At 43.4% G+C, this 22,209-nt stretch overlaps 1 protein-coding gene across 1 annotated transcript in view; it reads right to left on the minus strand.

Annotated features, from left to right (window-relative positions):
- LOC307079176 (uncharacterized protein) overlaps nucleotides 1–19,759 on the minus strand; it is a 47,419-nt gene extending 27,660 nt beyond the window's left edge. The window contains exons 1-15 of the mRNA XM_079741309.1: nucleotides 19,737–19,759; nucleotides 19,569–19,605; nucleotides 19,209–19,231; nucleotides 16,165–16,198; nucleotides 15,311–15,336; nucleotides 13,373–13,403; nucleotides 12,722–12,744; nucleotides 12,554–12,590; nucleotides 12,220–12,242; nucleotides 6,303–6,339; nucleotides 5,318–5,343; nucleotides 3,678–3,708; nucleotides 3,026–3,048; nucleotides 2,858–2,894; nucleotides 2,524–2,546 (exon numbers count right to left, since the gene is read on the minus strand). Coding sequence (XP_079597435.1) covers nucleotides 2,524–2,546; nucleotides 2,858–2,894; nucleotides 3,026–3,048; nucleotides 3,678–3,708; nucleotides 5,318–5,343; nucleotides 6,303–6,339; nucleotides 12,220–12,242; nucleotides 12,554–12,590; nucleotides 12,722–12,744; nucleotides 13,373–13,403; nucleotides 15,311–15,336; nucleotides 16,165–16,198; nucleotides 19,209–19,231; nucleotides 19,569–19,605; nucleotides 19,737–19,757 — 432 coding nt within the window. The 5' untranslated portion in view covers nucleotides 19,758–19,759. The remainder of the gene's footprint in view (nucleotides 1–2,523; nucleotides 2,547–2,857; nucleotides 2,895–3,025; nucleotides 3,049–3,677; nucleotides 3,709–5,317; nucleotides 5,344–6,302; nucleotides 6,340–12,219; nucleotides 12,243–12,553; nucleotides 12,591–12,721; nucleotides 12,745–13,372; nucleotides 13,404–15,310; nucleotides 15,337–16,164; nucleotides 16,199–19,208; nucleotides 19,232–19,568; nucleotides 19,606–19,736) is intronic.
- Nucleotides 19,760–22,209: the final 2,450 nt, after the last annotated feature.

Consider the following 22,209-nt stretch of genomic DNA (forward strand, 5'->3'; position numbering starts at 1 on the left):
GAAACATGTGGAATAAGAACTTACCAATGATCTCCAAATCTAGTTGCAGTGTTTTACTTTTCTATAAGAGAAAAATGTAAATGAAATTAAAAAAGAACATTGGGTTCATTACAAGGTCATCATCTAATAACTCCACCACTGCCAGCTAGGCAGTGGTGGAGTTATTAGATGATGACCTTGTAATGAACCCACAGGTGCATGTGGAAAGGCATCAAAACTATAACTGACTACAAATATAAGACCACTGTGATGACCTTGCTCTGGGTGGTTGTGCAGGGGATTGTGGAGGCGTGTCTCAGGTGTGACAGCAGGAGCTGCAACACACCTGATCTCCATTCCAATCAGGCTCCTCCACACTTATTTAAGATGGCTTCTAGGCCATCTCACTCTCTCTGATCCTACCCAGACAGCAGGGCTGTAGGTTCTTTAGATGGGTCTGATATACTACACTACACTATTCACATGCACCCATACACTACAGACACTACTGATGATACTGATGGTTTACATGGTTACATGGTTTATCGTTATCTCTTTACAGAGGTTATTGGTACAAAATAAATACACTAAATATACTACTGTGTGGTCTCCCCTTTTTTGTCATGAATTACAAGCTAGTTCATGACACCGCACTGGTTAGCGAGGAGGAGGAGCAGACAATCACTCTTCAGCACCAGCAGGTGAGGTCCACCTTGAGAAGGATTGACACCAATAAGGCTACTGGCCCTGATGGGTTGTCGGGCCGTATACTGAGTTCATGTGCCGACCAGTTGGCAGGAGTCTTTACAGAAATCTTCAACCTCTCCCTGCAACAAGCTGCAGTTCCCACCTGCCTTAAGACCACTACCATCGTCCCTATCCCCACAAAATCTGCCATTCCCTGCCTCAATGACTACCGCCCAGTCGCCCTCACCCCAGTAGTCATGAGGTGCTTTGAGCAGATGATACTGGTCTACATCAGAGACCACATCCCTGTGGACCTGGACAGCCACCATTTTGCCCATGAGGCAAACAGATCCACAGAGGACGCTGTCTCCATCGCACTTCACACAGCCCTGTCCCACCTGGAGTACCGAACACATATGTAAGGATGTTCTTTGTGGACTTCAGCTCTGCCTTCAGCACCATAATCCCCCATAAACTGGTCCTCAAACTCATTCATCTTGGTCTCCCGAACTAACTCTGCTCATGGATCCTGGACTTTGTTTCAGACCGCGGAATGTCAGAGTAGGGGATCTGACATCCTCAACTACAACCTTGAACACCGGTGCGCCCCAAGGTTATGTACTCAGCCCAGCCCTATAAACCCTCTTCACCCCTGACTGCGTACCCATCCATTCATCCAACACCATAATCTAATGAGCTGATGACTCCACTGTGGTATGGCTCATTAGTGACCACAATGAGTGCCATTATAGGCAGGAGGTCCAACACATGGCAGAGTGGTGTGTGGAAAACAACCTGGTCCTAAACACCACCAAAACAAATGAGATCCTTGTTGACTTTAGGAGGTCCAAGAGGACCACGCAGACCCCACTTACCATCAATGGGGAAGAAGTGGAGAGGGTGGACTCTGTTAAATTCCTGGGGACGTACAACACCAAGGACCTAACATGGGCTACTAACCTCTCCAACCTTGTAAAGAGGGCCCAGAAGAGGCTCTTCTTCCTACTGAAGCTCAAACAGGCTGGTCTATCCACACACCTGCTCATTAACTTTTATAGGAGCACAATTGAGAGCATCCTCTGCAGGGCTGCAGTGTGCGGTATGAAGGCTGCACAGCGGAGAGCAGGAGGGACTTGGCCAGAGTGGTTAGGTCAGCAATAAAGATCATAGGAGCTGAGCTCCCAGACCTGGACTCTGTGTGTGGTGACCGCCTGAAGACGAAGGCAAGGTCAATAAGCACTGATAAAACTCACCCTGGACACACCTTGTTTGTCCCCCTACCATCAGGGAAGAGGTACCGCACACTGCGGGCCCGCACCACAAGACTGAGGAACAGCTTTTCCCCCAGGAGCTGTAGCCTCCATCACCCCCTCAACCCCCTAACAAAGCACTAAGGACAACTCTCCTCCAGGAGCAGTAGCTTCCACCACCCACAACCCCCCCGCCCTGCCCCTCCACACACACACACACTGGACTTGATGGGCACAATATGGACAGGGTGTGTGTGTGTGTGTGTGTTTGTGTGTGTGTGTGTGTACCATTACTATTGTGCACTTTACAGCTGTGGCCTCCAATGAAATCTTTATGCACTTCACAACTGCTGTTCATTTTTAATCTACATATCACTATTTATATATGTTTTAAACACTTCTGTGATTTGGTCTTTGTCTTTGTGATTGTCTTATTTGTCATCGTCTCATTGTGTCTTTTTGTGTTTTGTGTCATTTAACCATTTAAACTCTAACTGCTGCTAGAGAGTGCCAACCTGTATTTCGTTATGTACTACAATTACAATTAAACTCCTTGAACTTTCACACATATTATTGTGTTCTGTATAAAAACAGTAATAACACTTACCTTATTATATCGATCAATCAATTCTATATAGAGATAAACAATACAGTAACATGTCAGGACAGCAGTCAATATCATTCAGCGTAACCATGATACATGTTAGTTTAATGTAACATGATACATGTTAGTTTAATGTAATCATGATACATGTTTGTTTAATGGTATCATGATACATGTCAGTACTTTAATGTTATCATGATACATGTTAGTTTAATAAAATGCTTCGCTCTCAGGACTATGATTGATGTAATGAAAGACATGCATCCTATCTTTATGAACTGCTCAATATATTCTAAGTTATCTGTTACTAATTTACAAAGTGAAGCATGTGGAATACCTGTGAACTTCCCCTCCTGTTCCGGTGTTTTCTTTCTCTATAAAATAAAAATGTGAATACAATTTAAACATTGGGTTCATTACAAGGTCATCATCTAATAAGTCCACCACTGCCAGCTAGGGTCACACATATTATTGGGTTCTGTATCAAACCAGTAAAAACACTTACCGACTGAATTTGCCAATGCATGTCTATATAGAGATAAAGAAAAAAGTAACATGTCAGGACAGCAGCCAATATCATTAGTTTAGTTACATTAGTATAATGTAACCGTGATACATGTTAAAGTTTAATCTAACATGATACATTATTATGAACTGCTCCATATATTCTAATCATGTATAATCAGTTAAATTAGTTCCTGGTTTCCACTCTGAATTAGCCTCTACACAGAAGAACATATTGACAGACTGAATACGTGTAGGGAGACGGCTGCCATTATCGTGGTCAAACAAGGACAGAAGTCTTCCTACCCTTTGTCCCTGCTCTGTTTTGTCATGACGACTCAGTGAGGTACTTTATAAACGCCACTGAGCTGACGTTATGCTGGCCACATCGCCCCAGCTATGAGAGTAGTGTCTTATATACATTGATAGCTCCATTCTATAATCTAATGTCTAGATGATGTTGTTCAGTAGATCTGCCACTCTGGTCCCTCTGCTGGGTAGGCTCTGACTCTCTGGTACAATAGGATGAAATGTTTTGAATCACAGCGATATCATTTGACTGTGTTTGCGTCAGTAACCCTAGAAAATCACTGGATATTAATAAGTTATCTGTTAGTCATTAACACAGTGAAACATGTGGAAAAAGAACTTACTGTCACACTTCATCTCCTGTTCCGGTGTTTCCTTTTTCAATAAAATAAAAATGTCAATCCAATATGAACATTGAGTTCATAACAAGGTCATCATCAGTGGTGGATTAAGGTGGTCATTGGCCCCTAGGCTACTATTTTTGTGAGGCCTCCTTACTGATCCCGCAGAAAAAACTAAATTCAGTGCCATGTGTAAAAGCGTGCTAGGATTATTACATGGCCCTCACGCACACACTCGGAAGCACTGGCATACACACACACACACACACACACACAGACAGCCTTCACTAAAACAGCAATGAGACAGAAACAAGTGTGAATTCCCCATAGCTGCTGCAACCACGTATTTCCAGGGACCGACAAACAGAACTCCCTAATGAGGCTGGTAAAATCCAATTTGCGCAGAATATCGCTTTCAATGGACTGATCAGAGATGAATGAGTCTCTTTGGGCCCATTGTGGATCTCAGTCTATCTTTTACTAGTGCCAATTAGCGCTACTAAATTGCTGGGCGGTACGACCAAAAATTTATATAGCAGTATTTTTCTCAATTCTAACGGTTTCACGGTATATGACAGTAATAAAAAAAACAACAAACAGAAATATTTAGACAAATTTTTCAATCAATCGACTCATCTAAACTACTAATTAAAAAATAATTAAAAATAATGATGACAAATAATAATTACGCGCTGAAAGCAGGCAGGCACGCAGATATGCTGCTCGGGTTTACACTTGCGTGAATGGCGGGGTTTAAAACATTACTGCCAAAGTCCTTTTAAGTAATATAACGCAGGTTCACAAGGCAACCACAGGAGACGCCAACATTGTTTTCAACCGCTCGGTACCGCGCCGTATTAATTCCCAAGTTTGGAAAATAAAAGAAAGTATTTCAAGCGAAGAAGCGACTCTGTTTTTGATTTGTTTATTTGGTTTTGAACGAATAGTTTTGGATGCATGCATCGGCTTTGAGCTTGTTTGTTTGTTACTTTGAAATCGCATACCCTCGCAACACACACAGACATCCACACACACACACACACACAAACACACACGCTCATTTATTCAAGCATGCAGCCACTACAACCTGCCGATCTTCAATCAAAACAACATCAAGTAAGTGATGCCGCAGCGCGTTGACAAGTCCGTCCCGAGGCGCCCATAGGCTTTATGGTTTATATGTTTGAAAGCCGTGACACACTCTTTTACCAGTTGGCCTGAAATATCACACCTCGCAGTCATGGACCTATAAAGAAAGTTGCAGTCATAGTCGTACCATTCTTGTTTAGAAGCGCAACAACGAAAAGGGTCCCGTCTGAAACAGTGTGGCGCGGCGCAGCGTTCCGAACGTTGTGTAATAAAACACACTGGTATGAAGGTATACAAAAAAATCATATCATAACGAAAATACACACCGGTATGCGGTGTGAACCGGTATACCGCCCAAGAAGACTTTTTTTTATTTTAAGTAAAATTGAAAATAGTCTGGCCAATCCAGGGCCCCTTGCCCACCTGGGCCCTAGACTCAGTCGAGGCTAGCCTGTGTGTTAATCCGCCTCTGGTCATCATCTAATAACTCCACCACTGCCAGCTAGGTTCACACATATTATTGTATTCTGTATCAAACCAGTAATAACACTTACCATCTTATCTACTTGTTTTTCCAATTCTATAGAGAGAAACAACACATCCACATGTCAGGACAGCAGTCACTATCATTGAGCATATCCCTGATACATGTTAGTTTAATGTAACATGATACATGTTAGTTGAATGTAACCATGATAAATGTTAGTTTAATGTAACATGATACATGTTAGTTGAATGTAACCATGATACATGTTAGTTGAATGTAACATGATACATGTAAGTTTAATTTAACCATTATACATGTTAGAGTTTAATGTAACAAGATTCATGTTAGTTTAATATAACCATGATACATGTTAGTTAAATCTAACTATGATACATGTTATTTCATTGTAACTATGATACATGTTAGTTTAATGTAACATGATTCATGTTAGTTTAATATAACCATGATACATGTTAGTTAAATCTAACCATGTTACATGTGAGTTTATTCTAACTATGATACATGTTAGTTTAATGAAACATGATACATGTTAGAGTTCAATAGAGTTCACCAAAAGAAAAAATGAAAAACTCAAGACCGCACAAAGTTTCTCCATTTTTATTGTCCTTAACTAGGAGGCGTTGGGAGTTTCCCTCAGAGGTTCTGTCCAACAGACGAGCGACCCGCCGACCGCGAGCCGTTGGTTTACAATACGGTCGGCCTATCAGAGTCCAGTGTGAACGCTGACTGAACCAAATAAAAATGTAACAAAGCCTCAGCTTCACCCTGAATCGGACCGAGTCTACGAACTAAAGGAGTGAAAGCGCCCTTTCTACCCTTTGTCCCTGCTCTGTGTTGTCATGACGACTCAGTGAGCTGCGTTATAAACACCACTGAGCTGACGTTATGCTGGCCCCATCGCCCCAAAAATGTTTTGAATAACAGCGATATCATTTGACTTGGTGTGAGTCAGTAACCCTTGCAAATCACTGGATATTAATAAATGATCTGTTACTCATTTACAAAGTGAAACATGTGGAATAAGAACTTACCAATGATCTTCCAATCCAGTCGCAGTGTTGCCCTTTTCTATAAGAGAAAAATGTAAATTAAATTTAAAAAAACATTGGGTTCATTACAAGGTCATCATCTAATAACTCCACCACTGCCAAGCTAGGTAGTGTTGGAGTATTACCAAGAAAGTATTACCAAGACTCAACAAAAAATGTATGCTTTCCAACCAGAGATAAAAACACACTGGACAAAGTATATACAAATATACAGAGGGCATATAAAGCTGCACCATCCCCACACCTCGGATTATCAGATCATATCTCCTTGCCACTGATAGAACCAAACCAGCTGTGAAGACAGTACTGGTATGGAGTGAGGAAGCTGTAACATCACTACAGGTCTGTTTTGAGAGCACAGTATGGGAGGTATTTTCTCAGGGAGCCAACTTGGAGGAGTACACCTCTAACGTCCTGGACTACATTCAGTTTTGCACTTAGACAGTACTGCGCACCAGAACCATCAAGGTGTTACTAATCAGAAAGCCTGGTTTGACGTTAATGTCAGGTCGCTGCTCAGGGCGAGAGATACTTCCTTATGGTCGGGGGACATGCTGGCTTATAGAACTGCCTGACGAGACCCGAAAAAGGGCATTAAAGAGGCCAAAGGCAAGTATAGACAGCGCATTGAGGGTCACTTTGAAAACACGGACCCCAGGAGCATGTGGAGAGGCATCAAAACTATAACTGACTACAAATATGAGACCACTGTGATGACCTTGCTCTGGGTGGTTGTGCAGGGGATTGTGGAGGCGTGTCTCAGGTGTGGCAGCAGGAGCTGCAACACACCTGATCTCCATTCCAATCAGGCTCCTCCACACTTATTTAAGATGGCTTCTAGGCCATCTCACTCTCTCTGATCCTACCCAGACAGCAGGGCTGTAGGTTCTTTAGATGGGTCTGATATACTACACTACACTATTCACATGCACCCATACACTACAGACACTACTGATGATACTGATGGTTTACATGGTTACATGGTTTATCGTTATCTCTTTACAGAGGTTATTGGTTCTAAATAAATATACTAAATATGCTACTGTGTGGTCTCCCCTTTTTTGTCATGAATTACAAGCTAGTTCATGGCACCGCACTGGTTAGTGAGGAGGAGGATCAGACCCTCACTCTTAACCCTTATAAGGTGTTCGGGTCTGTGGGACCCGTTTTCAGTTTTTAGCTTAATCAAAGTGATACAAATAATTTGAACTAAGATTCATTGGCTTTGGCTCATTTTCTGTGAGGAACATGAATCAGAAAACATTTTCAATGACCCCCCCCCTGTATACCCCCCCATCACATTTATATTACACACAGGGTGTTCGGGTCCAGTGGACCCGGAGCTAGTTTAAGTGTGGAAATCAAAGGTCCTGTGCACCCTAATTTTCCCTTCCTCCTCTGTGTGTGTGTGTGTGTGTGTGTGTGTGTGTGTGTGTGTGTGTGTGGGTGTGTGTGTGTGTGTGTGTGTGTGTGTGTGTGTGTGTGTGTGAGAGAGGAGAGTAAAGCAGGTTCTCGTACCCTTGGTGCGAGAACCGACAGTGGGCGCCCACTGTTCCCGCACAAGGTTGCAACATTGTGTCAAAATTGGAGAACCAAACACTATCTTCACCCATATTCCCACACATTTCACCCTCTGACTTGCGGGAACCAAGTTTGGGGACCTGACACTATAAAAAGGCTCTGTCAGCGTCTTATCACGTTGCCATCTTATCACGACTGATTAAGATGGCAAAGCGATTCTCTGTTCAGACTGCCTTACAGATGTTTTTTGAAGAGACAGAGGGATTTGATGGTGATGCAGAGGAAATAGTGTCAGAAAGTGAGGACAACATTTCCGAAAATTCCGAGTCTGACACTGAGTTGGAAGAGGAGGATCAGAATCAGCCAGCTCCCAAACGTAGAAGAGCCTCAGGGCTAGCCCTTCAGCAGCCAGGACCAGCCCGCAAGCAGCCAGCCCCAGGACCAACTCGCAAGCAGCCAGCCTCAGGAGCAGCCCGCCAGCAGCCAGCCCCAGGACCAGCCGATGCGCAGCAAGCCGCAGGACCAGCCGGTGAGCAGCCAGCCATAGAACCAGCCATTGAGCAGACAGACATTGGACTAGACTGTCAGCAGCTTGCAAATGACAACATATGGATGTCAAAAAATGGCAGAATTGAATGGTCTACCTGCTCAAGAAATGGACCCCCCCGCATGGCTGCCAATGTGATTCGGATGCTACAGGACCTACACGCTTGGCAGTCACTCATGCACAAGACATCAAGTCTTCTTTTGACCTTTTCATGCCATCCCCTATCAAAAGAATCATCCTGGATTGCACCAATTTAGAAGGGAGCAAAGTTTTTGGAGAGAGGTGGAAGGTTATGGACGAAACCGGTTTGGATGCTTACTTTGGGGTTCTCATCCTTGCTGGTGTTTTCAGGTCCAATGGGGAGGCCACTGAATCCCTGTGGGATGAAGAAACTGGCAGAGAACTTTTCCGGTCGACGATGTCTCTGGAAACGTTCAAAATAATTTCCAGGACCATCCGTTTTGATGACCGTGATGATAGACCAGCTCCACGGCAAAGAGACAAGCTAGCGGCCATCAGGATGGTGTGGGACAAGTGGGTGGCCCGTCTCCCCCTGTTTTACAATCCTGGGCCAAATGTCGCAGTTGATGAGCAGCTGATGCCATTTCGGGGCCGCTGCCCATTTCGGCAGTATATACCATCTAAGCCTGCCAAGTATGGAATTAAGATTTGGGCTGCCTGTGATGCTGCGTCATCTTATGCATGGAACTTGCAGGTCCACACAGGGAAACGCCATGGAGGAGCCCCTGAGAAAAATCAAGGCATGAGAGTGGTCCTCGATTTGGCTCAAGGACTTTCTGGACACAATATCACGTGCGACAATTTCTTCACATCACACGAGCTGGGACAGGAGCTGCTAAAGCGGAAGCTGACTATGTTGGGAACAGTGCGCAAAAACAGGACTGAGCTCCCTCCCCAGCTGCTGAAAAAAGAGGACAGGCCTGTCCAGTCATCGAAGTTTGCATAAACGGCTGACACGACCCTGGCATCGTATGTTCCAAAGAAAGGAAAAAATGTGGTGCTCATGAGTACACTGCACAGGGACGGGAGAATCTGTGGCCAGGAGCATCAAAAGCCCGAAATGATCATGGACTATAATGCCACAAAAGGAGGGGTGGACAACCTCGATAAGCTGGTGGCAGCTTACAGCTGCAAAAGGAAGACCCTACGATGGCCTCTGGTGATATTTTTTGATATGTTGGATATCTCCGCGTACAACGCCTTCGTCATTTGGAGAGCCCAAAGCCCAGAGTGGAATAGGGGAAAGCTGCAGAAGAGGCGTCTCTTTCTCGAGGAATTGGGGAAAACGTTGGTGAGACCTCACATTGCAAGGAGACGAAACCTTCCAAGAACTCCAGTCTCTGCAGCCATTGTGAGGAGGATTCAGGAGGAACATGATGGTGCCCCATCCTGCCAAATTACAGAACCACCATCTGCAGAGCCTGAGGTAAGTGCGTGATGAGGTTGTAGTATAATAATTCATGTTTCTGAGAAGAGGAGTGTTAGTAAATATCCTTATCTTTTCATTATTCTAGATTGTGGCCGGCAGCACCAAAAAGAAACGCTGTGAAGCGTGTGGACCCATGATGGACAGAAAAACCCAATATACATGCAAGCAGTGCAAAAAATACATATGCAATGCACATACAGTGAGACTCTGCCCCTCATGTGTGGTATAGTCTGATATAAGTATAATTGCCATGTTCAAATGCCTTAATTTGTTGTTCAGACAGATGTTATTGAGTATGTTTATGTTTATGTTTCCCAGTTATGCCTGTTTATGATGCATTTCCTTATTTTGTTACATTTTAATAAAAAATTAAAGAAAAACGAGTGGCACCTCTACTCATAAATGTGATTTAACAAAGGGAAAGGGAACAAATTTAACATATGTGTTGTTTATATTTCTTGCAATTGGGTTGAAGTAACCATCTGGTGAGTATTTTAAAAAAAAGCTTGATTATGTTGAATTAAAAGGCAATGGGTCCACCAGACCCAGCAGCACCTCCTGTGTAACAAAAATACGAACACCCTATGAGGGTTAAGCACCACCAGGTGAGGTCCACCTTGATAAGGATTGACACCAACAAGGCTACTGGCCCTGATGGGGTTTCGGGCCGTATACTGAGTTCATGTGCCGACCAGTTAGCAGGAGCTTTTACAGACATCTTCAACCTCTCCCTGCAACAAGCTGCAGTTCCCACCTGCCTTAAGACCACTACCATCGTCCCCATCCCAAAAAAATCTGCCATTCCCTGCCTCAATGACTACCGCCCAGTCGCCCTCACCCCAGTAATCATGAAGTGCTTTGAGAGGATGATACTGGTGTACATCAGAGACTGCATCCCTGTGGACCTGGACAGCCACCATTTTGCCCATAAGGCAAACAGATCCACAGAGGATGCTGTCTCCATCGCACTCCACACAGCCCTGTCCCACCTGGAGTACCGAACACATATGTAAGGATGTTCCTTGTGGACTTCAGCTCTGCCTTCAACACCATAATCCCCCATAAACTGGTCCTCAAACTCATTCATCTTGGTATCCCCACCTCACTCTGCTCATGGATCCTGGACTTTGTTTCAAACCGACTGCAGAATGTCAGAGTAGGGGATCTGACATCCTCAACTACAACCTTGAACACCGGTGCGCCCCAAGGTTATGTACTCAGCCCAGCCCTATAAACCCTCTTCACCCCTGACTGAGTACACATCCATTCATCCAACACCATAATCTAATGTGCTGATGACTCCACTGCGGTGGGGCTCATTGGTGACCACAATGAGTGCCATTACAGGCAGGAGGTCCAACACATGGCAGAGTGGTGTGTGGAAAACAACCTGGTCCTAAACACCACCAAAACAAATGAGATCCTTGTGGACTTTAGGAGGTCCAAGAGGACCACGCAGACCCCACTTACCATCAATGGGGAAGAAGTGGAGAGGGTGGACTCTGTTAAATTCCTGGGGACGTACATCACCAAGGACCTAACATGGGCTACTAACATCTCCAACCTTGTAAAGAGGGCCCAGAAGAGGCTCTTCTTCCTACTGAAGCTCAAACAGGCTGGTTTATCCACACACCTGCTCATTAACTTTTATAGGAGCACAATTGAGAGCATCCTCTGCAGGGCTGCAGTGTGCGGTATGAAGGCTGCACAGCGGAGAGCAGGAGGGACTTGGCCAGAGTGGTTAGGTCAGCAATAAAGATCATAGGAGCTGAGCTCCCAGACCTGGACTCTGTGTGTGGTGACCGCCTGAAGACGAAGGCAAGGTCAATAAGCACTGATAAAACTCACCCTGGACACACCTTGTTTGTCCCCCTACCATCAGGGAAGAGGTACCGCACACTGCGGGCCCGCACCACAAGACTGAGGAACAGCTTTTCCCCCAGGAGCTGTAGCCTCCATCACCCCCTCAACCCCCTAACAAAGCACTAAGGACAACTCTCCTCCAGGAGCAGTAGCTTCCACCACCCACAACCCCCCCGCCCTGCCCCTCCACACACACACACACTGGACTTGATGGGCACAATATGGACAGGGTGTGTGTGTGTGTGTGTGTGTGTGTGTGTGTGTGTCTATCTAATCTACATATCACTATTTATATATGTTTTAAACACTTCTGTGATTTGGTCTTTGTCTTTGTGATTGTCTTATTTGTCATCGTCTCATTGTGTCTTTTTGTGTTTTGTGTCATTTAACCATTTAAACTCTAACTGCTGCTAGAGAGTGCCAACCTGTATTTCGTTGTGTACTACAATTTACAATTAAACTCCTTGAACCTTCACACATATTATTGTGTTCTGTATAAAAACAGTAATAACACTTACCTTATAATATCGATCAATCAATTCTATATAGAGATAAACAATACAGTAACATGTCAGGACAGCAGTCAATATCATTCAGCATAACCCTGATACATGTTAGTTTAATGTAACAATATATATGTTAGTTTAATGTAATCATGATACATGTTAGTTTAATGTAATCATGATACATGTCAGTACTTTAATGTTATCATGATACATGTTAGTTTAATAAAATGCGTCGCTCCCAGGACTATGATTGATGTAATGAAAGATATGAATCCTATCATTATGAACTGCTCAATATATTCTAAGTTATCTGTTACTAATTTACAAAGTGAAGCATGTGGCATACCTGTGAACTTCCCCTCCTGTTCCGGTGTTTTATTTATCTATTAAAGAAAAATGTGGAGACAATTTCAACATTGGATTCATTACAAGGTCATCATCTAATAACTCCACCACTGCCAGCTAGGGTCACACATATTATTGGGTTCTGTATCAAACCAGTAAAAACACTTACCGACTGAAGTTGCCAACGCATTTCTATGTAGAGATAAACAATACAGTAACATGTCAGGACAGCAGCCAATATCATTCGTTTAGTTACATTAGTATATTGTAACCATGATACATGTTAAAGTTGAATCTAACATGATACATTATTATGAACTGCTCCATATATTCTAATCATGTTTAATCAGTTGAACCAGTTCCTGGTTTCCGCTCTGAATTAGCCTCTACACAGAAGAACATCTTGACAGACTGAATATGTGTAGGGAGACGGCTGCCATAATCGTGGTCAAACAAGGACAGAAGTCTTTCTACCCTTTGTCGCTGCTCTGTGTTGTCATGACGACTCAGTGAGGTACGTTATAAACGCCACTGAGCTGACGTTATGCTGTCCACATCGCCCCAGCTATGAGAGTAGTGTCTTATATACATGGATAGCTCCATTCTATAATCTAATATCTAGATGATGTTGTTCAGTAGGTCTGCCACTCTGGTCCCTCTGCTAGGTAGGCTCTGACTCTCTGGTACAATAGGATGAAATGTTTTAATCACAGCGATATCATTTGAGTGTGTTTGAGTCAGTAACCCTTGAAAATCACTGGATATTAATAAGTTATCTGTTAGTTATTAACACAGTGAAAAATGTGGAATAAGAACTTACTGTTACACGCGTTAACCTGTTCCGGTGTTTCCTTTTTCAATAAAATAAAAATGTCAATCCAATATGAACATTGATTTCATTACAAGGTCATCATCAGTGGTGGATTAAGGTGGTCATTGGCCCCTAGGCTACTATTTTTGTGAGGCCTCCTTACTGATCCCGCAGAAAAAACTAAATTCACTGCCATGTATAAAAGCGTGCTAGGATTATTACATGGCCCTCACGCACACACTCGGAAGCACTGGCATACACACACACACACACACACACACACACACACACACACACACACATAGAGACAGCCTTCACTAAAACAGCAATGAGACAGAAACAAGTGTGATTTCCCCATAGCTGCTGCAACCACGTATTTCTGGGGACGAAAAACAGAACTCCCTAATGAGGCTGATAAAATCCAATTTGCGCAGAATATCGCTTTCAATGGACTGATCAGAGATGAATGAGTCTCTTTGGGCCCATTGTGGATCTCAGTGTATCTTTTACTAGCGCCAATTGGCGCTACTAAATTGCTGGGCGGTACGACCAAAAATTTATATAGCAGTATTTTTCTCAATTCTAACGGTTTCACGGTATATGACAGTAATAAAAATGAAAAAAAACACTAATATTTAGACAAATTTTTCAATCAATCGACTCATCTAAACTACTATTTAAAAAACAATTAAAAATAATAATAATGACATAATAATTACGCGCTGAAAGCAGGCAGGCACGCAGATATGCTGCTCGGGTTTACACTTGCGTGAATGGCGGGGTTTAAAACATTACTGCCAAAGTCCTTTTAAGTAATATAACGCAGGTTCACAAGGCAGCCACAGGAGACGCCAACATTGTTATCAACCGCTCGGTACCGCGCCGTATTAATTCCCAAGTTTTGAAAATAAAAGAAAGTATTTCAAGCGAAGAAGCGACTCTGTTTTTGATTTGTTTATTTGGTTTTGAACGAATAGTTTTGGATGCATGCATCGGCTTTGAGCTTGTTTGTTTGTTACTTTGAAATCGCATACCCTCGCAACACACACAGACATCTACACACACACACACTTGCACACGCACACACACACACACACACACAGGCACACACACACACACGTTCGTTCATTTATTCAAGCATGCAGCCACTACAACCTGCCGATCTGCAATCAGAACAACATCAAGTAAGTGATGCCGCAGCGCGTTGACAAGTCCGTCCCGAGGTGCCCATAGGCTTTATGGTTTATATGTTTGAAAGCCGTGACACACTCTTTTACCAGCTGGCCTGAAATATCACACCTCGCAGTCATGGACCTATAAAGAAAGTTGCAGTCATACTCGTACCATTCTTGTTTAGAAGCGCAACAACGAAAAGAGTCCCTTCTGAAACAGTGTGGCGTGGCGCAGCGTTCCGAACGTTGTGTAATAAATGTGTGCATATCATAACGAAATTACACACCGGTATGCGGTGTAAACCGGTATACCGCCCAGCACGAGCGCCAATTTTTAAAAAGAGCGCCCCCCGCTGTCATTGGCCACAGACAGTCATAAATAGTGGAGTGCAATATCGACAAATGGAAACACTTCGCTTTTACCTTTTCATACATTCTGCCTATTTGCTGTCCAGCAGACATGACTTATTCCTTTACAACCAAATTGACTTTATGTCCCTGGCCATATGACATGGCCCACACATCTACCCAATCAGCTGCTTCACTTTTTAATGGTTCTTGTTATGGGCCAATAGGGGTGAAGACTTTATTTATTTTAAGTAAAATTGAAAATAGTCTGGCCAATCGAGGGCCCCTTGCACACCTGGGCCCCTAGGCTCAGCCGAGGCTAGCCTGTGTGTTAATCCGCCTCTGGTCATCATCTAATAACTCCACCACTGCCAGCCAGGTTCACACATATTATTGTATTCTGTATCAAACCAGTAATAACACTTACCATCTTATCTATTTGTTCTTCGAATTCTATAGAGAGAAACAACACATTAACATGTCAGGACAGCAATCACTATCATTGAAGATAACCCTGATACATGTTAGTTGAATGTAACCATGATACATGTTAGTTTAATGTAACATGAAACATGTTAGTTGAATGTAACCATGATACATGTTAGTTAAATCTAACCATGATACATGTTATTTCATTGTAACTATGATACATGTTAGTTTAATGTAACACGATTCATGTTAGTTTAATATAACCATGATACATGTTAGTTAAATCTAACGATGAAACATGTGAGTTTATTATAACTATGGTACATGTTAGTTTAATGAAACATGATACATGTTAGAGTCCAATAGAGTTCACCGAAGCAAAATGAAAAACTCAAGACCGCACAAAGTTTCTCCATTTTTATTGTCCTCAACTAGGAGGCTTTGGGAGTTTCCCTCGGAGGTTCTGTCCAACAGACGAGCGACCCGCCGACCGCGAGCCGTTGGTTTACAATACGGTCGGCCTATCAGAGTCCAGTGTGAACCCTGATTGAACCAAATGAAAATGTAACAAAGCCTCAGCTTCACCCTGAATCGGACCGAGTCTACGAACTAAAGGAGTGAAAGCACCATTTCTACCCTTGGTCCCTGCTCTGTGTTGTCATGACGACTCAGTGAGCTGCGTTATAAACACCACTGAGCTGACGTTATGCTGGCCCCATCGCCCCAAAAATGTTTTGAATAACAGCGATATCATTTGACTTGGTGTGAGTCATTAACCCTTGCAAATCACTGGATATTAATAAATGATCTGTTGCTCATTTACAAAGTGAAACATGTGGAATAAGAACTTACCAATGATCTCCCAATCCTGTTGCAATGTCCTTTTCTATAAGAGAAAAATGTAAATTAAATTTAAAAAAAAAATTGGGTTCATTACAAGGTCATCATCCAATAACTCCACCACTGCCAGGTAGGCAGTGATGGAGTATTACCAAGAAAGTATTACCAAGACTCAACAAAAATGTATGCTTTCCAACCAGAGATAAAAACACACTGGACAAAGTATATACAAATATACAGAGGGCATATAAAGCTGCACCATCCCCACACCTCGGATTATCAGATCATATCTCCTTGACACTGATTCCATCTTATAAACCAGTTGCTGTAGAACCAAACCAGCTGTGAAGACAGTACAGGTATGGAGTGAGGAAGCTGTAACATCACTACAGGTCTGTTTTGAGAGCACAGGATGGAAGGTATTTTTGCAGGGAGCCAACTTGGAGGAGTTCACCTCTAACGTCCTGGACTACATTCAGTTTTGCACCGAGACAGTACTGCGCACCAGAACCATCAAGGTGTTCCCTAATCAGATACCCTGGTTTGACGGTAATGTCAGGTCTCTACTCAGGGCGAGAGATACTGCCTTCAGGTCGGGTGACATGCTGGCCTATAGAACTGCCCGACGAGACCTTAAAAAGGGCATGAAAGAGGCCAAAGGCAAGTACAGACAGCGCATTGAGGGTCACTTTGAAAACACGGACCAAAGGAGCATGTGGAGAGTCATCAAAACTATAACTGACTACAAATATAAGACCACTGTGATGACCTTGCTCTGGGTGGTTGTGCAGGGGATTGTGGAGGCGTGTCTCAGGCGTGGCGGCAGGAGCTGCAACACACCTGATCTCCATTCCAATCAGGCTCCTCCACACTTATTTAAGATGGCTTCTAGGCCATCTCACTCTCTCTGATCCTACCCAGACAGCAGGGCTGTAGGTTCTTTAGATGGGTCTGATATGCTACACTACACTATTCACATGCACCCATACACTACAGACACTACTGATGATACTGATGGTTTACATGGTTACATGGTTTATCGTTATCTCTTTATAGAGGTTATTGGTTCTAAATAAATATACTAAATATACTACTGTGTGTTGTCCCCTTTTTTGTCATGAATTACAAGCTAGTTCATGGCACCGCACTGGTTAGTGAGGAGGAGGAGCAGACACTCACTCTTAAGCACCACCAGGTGAGGTCCACCTTGAGAAGGATTGACACCAACAAGGCGACTGGCCCTGATGGGGTGTCGGGCCGTATACTGAGTTCATGTGCCGACCAGTTAGCAGGAGCTTTTACAGAAATCTTCAACCTCTCCCTGCAACAAGCTGCAGTTGCCACCTGCCTTAAGACCATCGTCCCTATCCCCAAACAATCTGCCATTCCCTGCCTCAATGACTACCGCCCAGTCGCCCTCACCCCAGTAATCATGAAGTGCTTTGAGAGGATGATACTGGTGAACATCAGAGACCGCATCCCTGTGGACCTGGACAGCCACCATTTTGCCCATAAGGCAAACAGATCCACAGAGGACGCTGTCTCCATCACACTCCACACAGCCCTGTCCCACCTGGAGTACCGAACACATATGTAAGGATGTTCTTAGTGGACTTCAGCTCTGCCTTCAACACCATAATCCCCCATAAACTGGTCCTCAAACTCATTCATCTTGGTCTCCCCACCTCACTCTGCTCATGGATCCTGGACTTTGTTTCAAACCGACCGCAGAATGTCAGAGTAGGGGATCTGACATCCTCAACTACAACCTTGAACACCGGTGCGCCCCAAGGTTATGTACTCAGCCCAGCCCTATAAACCCTCTTCACCCCTGACTGAGTACACATCCATTCATCAAACACCATAATCTAATGAGCTGATGACTCCACTGTGGTGGGGCTCATTAGTGACCACAATGAGTGCTATTACAGGCAGGAGGTCCAACACATGGCAGAGTGGTGTGTGGAAAACAACTTGGTCCTAAACACCACCAAAACAAATGAGATCCTTGTGGACTTTAGGAGGTCCAAGAGGACCACGCAGACCCCACTTTCCATCAATGGGGAAGAAGTGGAGAGGGTGGACTCTGTTAAATTCCTGGGGACGTACATCACCAAGGACCTAACATGGGCTACTAACATCTCCAACCTTGTAAAGAGGACCCAGAAGAGGCTCTTCTTCCTACTGAAGCTCAAACAGGCTGGTTTATCCACACACCTGCTCATTAACTTTTATAGGAGCACAATTGAGAGCATCCTCTGCAGGGCTGCAGTGTGCGGTATGAAGGCTGCACAGCGTAGAGCAGGAGGGACTTGGCCAGAGTGGTTAGGTCAGCAATAAAGATCATAGGAGCTGAGCTCCCAGACCTGGACTCTTTGTGTGGTGACCCCCTGAAGAGGAAGGCAAGGTCAATAAGCACTGATAAAACTCACCCTGGACACACCTTGTTTGTCCCCCTACCATCAGGGAAGAGGTACCGCACACTGCGGGCCCGCACCACAAGACTGAGGAACAGCTTTTCCCCCAGGAGCTGTAGCCTCCATCACCCCCTCAACCCCCTAACAAAGCACTAAGGACAACTCTCCTCCAGGAGCAGTAGCTTCCACCACCCACAACCCCCCCGCCCTGCCCCTCCACACACACACACACTGGACTTGATGGGCACAATATGGACAGGGTGTGTGTGTGTGTGTGTGCGTGTGTGTGTGTGTGTGTGTGTGTGTGTGTGTGTGTGTACCATTAGTATTGTGCACTTTACAGTTGTAGCCTCCAATGAAATCTTTATGCACTTCACAACTGCTGTTCATTTTTAATCTACATATCACTATTTATATATGTTTTAAACACTTCTGTGATTTGGTCTTTGTCTTTGTGATTGTCTTATTTGTCATCGTCTCATTGTGTCTTTTTGTGTTTTGTGTCATTTAACCATTTAAACTCTAACTGCTGCTAGAGAGTGCCAACCTGTATTTTGTTGTGTACTACAATCACAATTAAACTCCTTGAACCTTCACACATATTATTGTGTTCTGTATAAAAACAGTAATAACACTTACCTTATTATATCGATCAATCAATTCTATATAGAGATAAACAATACAGTAACATGTCAGGACAGCAGTCAATATCATTCAGCATAACCCTGATACATGTTAGTTTAATGTCATCATGATACACGTTAGTTTAATGTAACATGATATATGTTAGTTTAATGTCATCATGATACATGTTAGTTTAATGGTATCATGATACATGTCAGTACTTTAATGTTATCATGATACATGTTAGTTTAATAAAATGCGTCGCTCCCAGGACTATTATTCATATAATGAAAGATATTCATCCTATCATTATGAACTGCTCAATATATTCTAAGTTATATGTTACTAATTTACAAAGTGAAGCATGTGGTATACCTCTGAACTTCATCTCCTGTTCCGGTGTTTTCTTTCTCTATAAAATAAAAATGTAAATACAATTTCAACATTGGGTTCATTACAAGGTCATCATCTAATAACTCCACCACTGCCAGCTAGGGTCACACATATTATTGGGTTCTGTATCAAACCAGTTATAACACTTACCGACCGAAGTCGCCAACGCATGTCTATATAGAGATAAACAATACAGTAACATGTCAGGACAGCAGCCAATATCATTTGTTAGTATGATGTAACCGTGAAACATGTTAGTTAAATCAAAACATGATACATGTTAAAGTTTGATCTAACATGATACATTATGAACTGCTCCATATATTCTAATCATGTATATTCAGTTAAATTAGTTCCTGGTTTCCACTCTGGATTAGCCTCTACACAGAAGAACATCTTGACAGACTGAATACGTGTAGGGAGACGGCTGCCATTATCGTGGTCCAACAAGGACAGAAGTCTTTCTACCCTTTGTCCCTGCTCTGTGTTGTCATGACGACTCAGTGAGCTACGTTATAAACGCCGCTGAGCTGACGTTATGCTGGCCACATCGCCCCAGTTATGAGAGTAGTGTCTTATATACATGGATAGCTCCATTCTATAATCTAATATCTAGATGATGTTGTTCAGTAGGTCTGCCACTCTGGTCCCTCTGCTAGGTAGGCTCTGACTCTCTGGTACAATTAGATGAAATGTTTTAATCACAGCGATATCATTTGACTGTGTTTGAGTCAGTAACCCTTGAAAATCACTGGATATTAATAAGTTATCTGTTAGTTATTAACACAGTGAAAAATGTGGAATAAGAACTTACTGTGACACGCCTTAACCTGTTCCGGTGTTTCCTTTTTCAATAAAATAGAAATGTCAATCCAATATGAACATTGAGTTCATTATAAGGTCATCATCAGTGGTGGATTAAGGTGGTCATTGGCCCCTAGGCTACTATTTTTGTGAGGCCTCCTTACTGATCCCGCAGAAAAAACTAAATTCAGTGCCATGTGTAAAAGCGTGCTAGGATTATTACATGGCCATCACGCACACACTCGGAAGCACTGGAATACACACACACACACACACACACACACACACATTGAGACAGCCTTCACTAAAACAGCAATGAGACAGAAACAAGTGTGAATTCCCCATAGCTACTGCAACCACGTATTTCTGGGGACCGACAAACAGAACTCCCTAATGAGGCTGGTAAAATCCAATTTGCGCAGAATATCGCTTTCAATGGACTGATCAGAGATGAATGAGTCTCTTTGGGCCCATTGTGGATCTCAGTCTATCTTTTACTAGCGCCAATTAGTGCTGGGAGGTATGACCGAAAATTGATATCACAGTATTTTTCTAAATTCTAACGGTTTCACGGTATATACAGTGGGGCAAAAAAGTATTTAGTCAGCCTCCAATTGTGCAAGTTCTCCCACTTAAAAAGATGAGAGAGGCCTGTAATTTTCATCATAGGTATACCTCAGCTATGAGAGACTAAATGAAAAAAAAAATCTAGAAAATCACATTGTCTGATTTTTAAAGAATTTATTTGCAAATTATGGTGGAAAATAAGTATTTGGTCAATAACCAAAGGTCATCTCAATACTTTGTTACATGCCCTTTGTTGGCAATGACAGAACGTACAACGTACAAACGTTTTCTGTAAGTCTTTACAAGGTTTTCACACACTGCTGCTGGTATTTTGGCCCATTCCTCCATGCAGATCTCCTCTAGAGCAGTGATGTTTTTGGGCCACACAGACTTTCAACTCCCTCCAAAGATTTTCTACGGGGTTGAGATCTGGAGACTGGCTAGGCCACTCCAGGACCTTGAAATGCTTCTTACGAAGCCACTCCTTCGTTGCCCGGGCGGTGTGTTTGGGGTCATTGTCATGCTGAAAGACCCAGCCACGTTTCATCTTCAGTGCCCTTGCTGATGGAAGGAGGTTTTCACTCAAAATCTCACGATACATGGCCCCATTCATTCTTTCCGTCATACGGATCAGACGTCCTGATCCCTTGGCAGAAAAACAGCCCCAAAGCATGATGTTTCCACCCCCATGCTTCACTGTAGGTATGGTGTTCTTTGGATGCAACTCAGCATTCTTTCTCCTCCAAACACGACGAGTTGAGTTTTTACCAAAAAGTTATATTTTGGTTTCATCTGACCATATGACATTCTCCCAATCCTCTTCTGGATCATCCAAATGCTCTCTAGCAAACTTCAAACGGGCCCGGACATACACTGGCTTTAGCAGGGGGACACGTCTGGCACTGCAGGATTGGAGTCCCTGGCGGCGTAGTGTGTTAGTGATGGTAGCCTTTGTTACTTTGGTCCCAGCTCTCTGGAGGTCATTCACTAGGTCCCCCCGTGTGGTTCTGGGATTTTTGTTCACCGTTCTTGTGATCATTTTGACCCCACAGGGTGAGATCTTGCGTGGAGCCCCAGATCGAGGGAGATTATCAGTGGTCTTGTATGTATTCCATTTCCTAATAATTGCTCCCACAGTTGATTTCTTCACACCAAGCTGCTTACCTATTGCAGATTCAGACTTCCCAGCCTGGTGCAGGTCTACAATTGTGTTTCTGGTGTCCTTTGACAGCTCTTTGGTCTTGGTCATAGT

The sequence above is a fragment of the Pollachius pollachius genome (genome assembly GCF_949987615.1).
Source record: "Pollachius pollachius genome assembly, chromosome: 8".
In the NCBI taxonomy this organism is placed as follows: domain Eukaryota; kingdom Metazoa; phylum Chordata; class Actinopteri; order Gadiformes; family Gadidae; genus Pollachius; species Pollachius pollachius.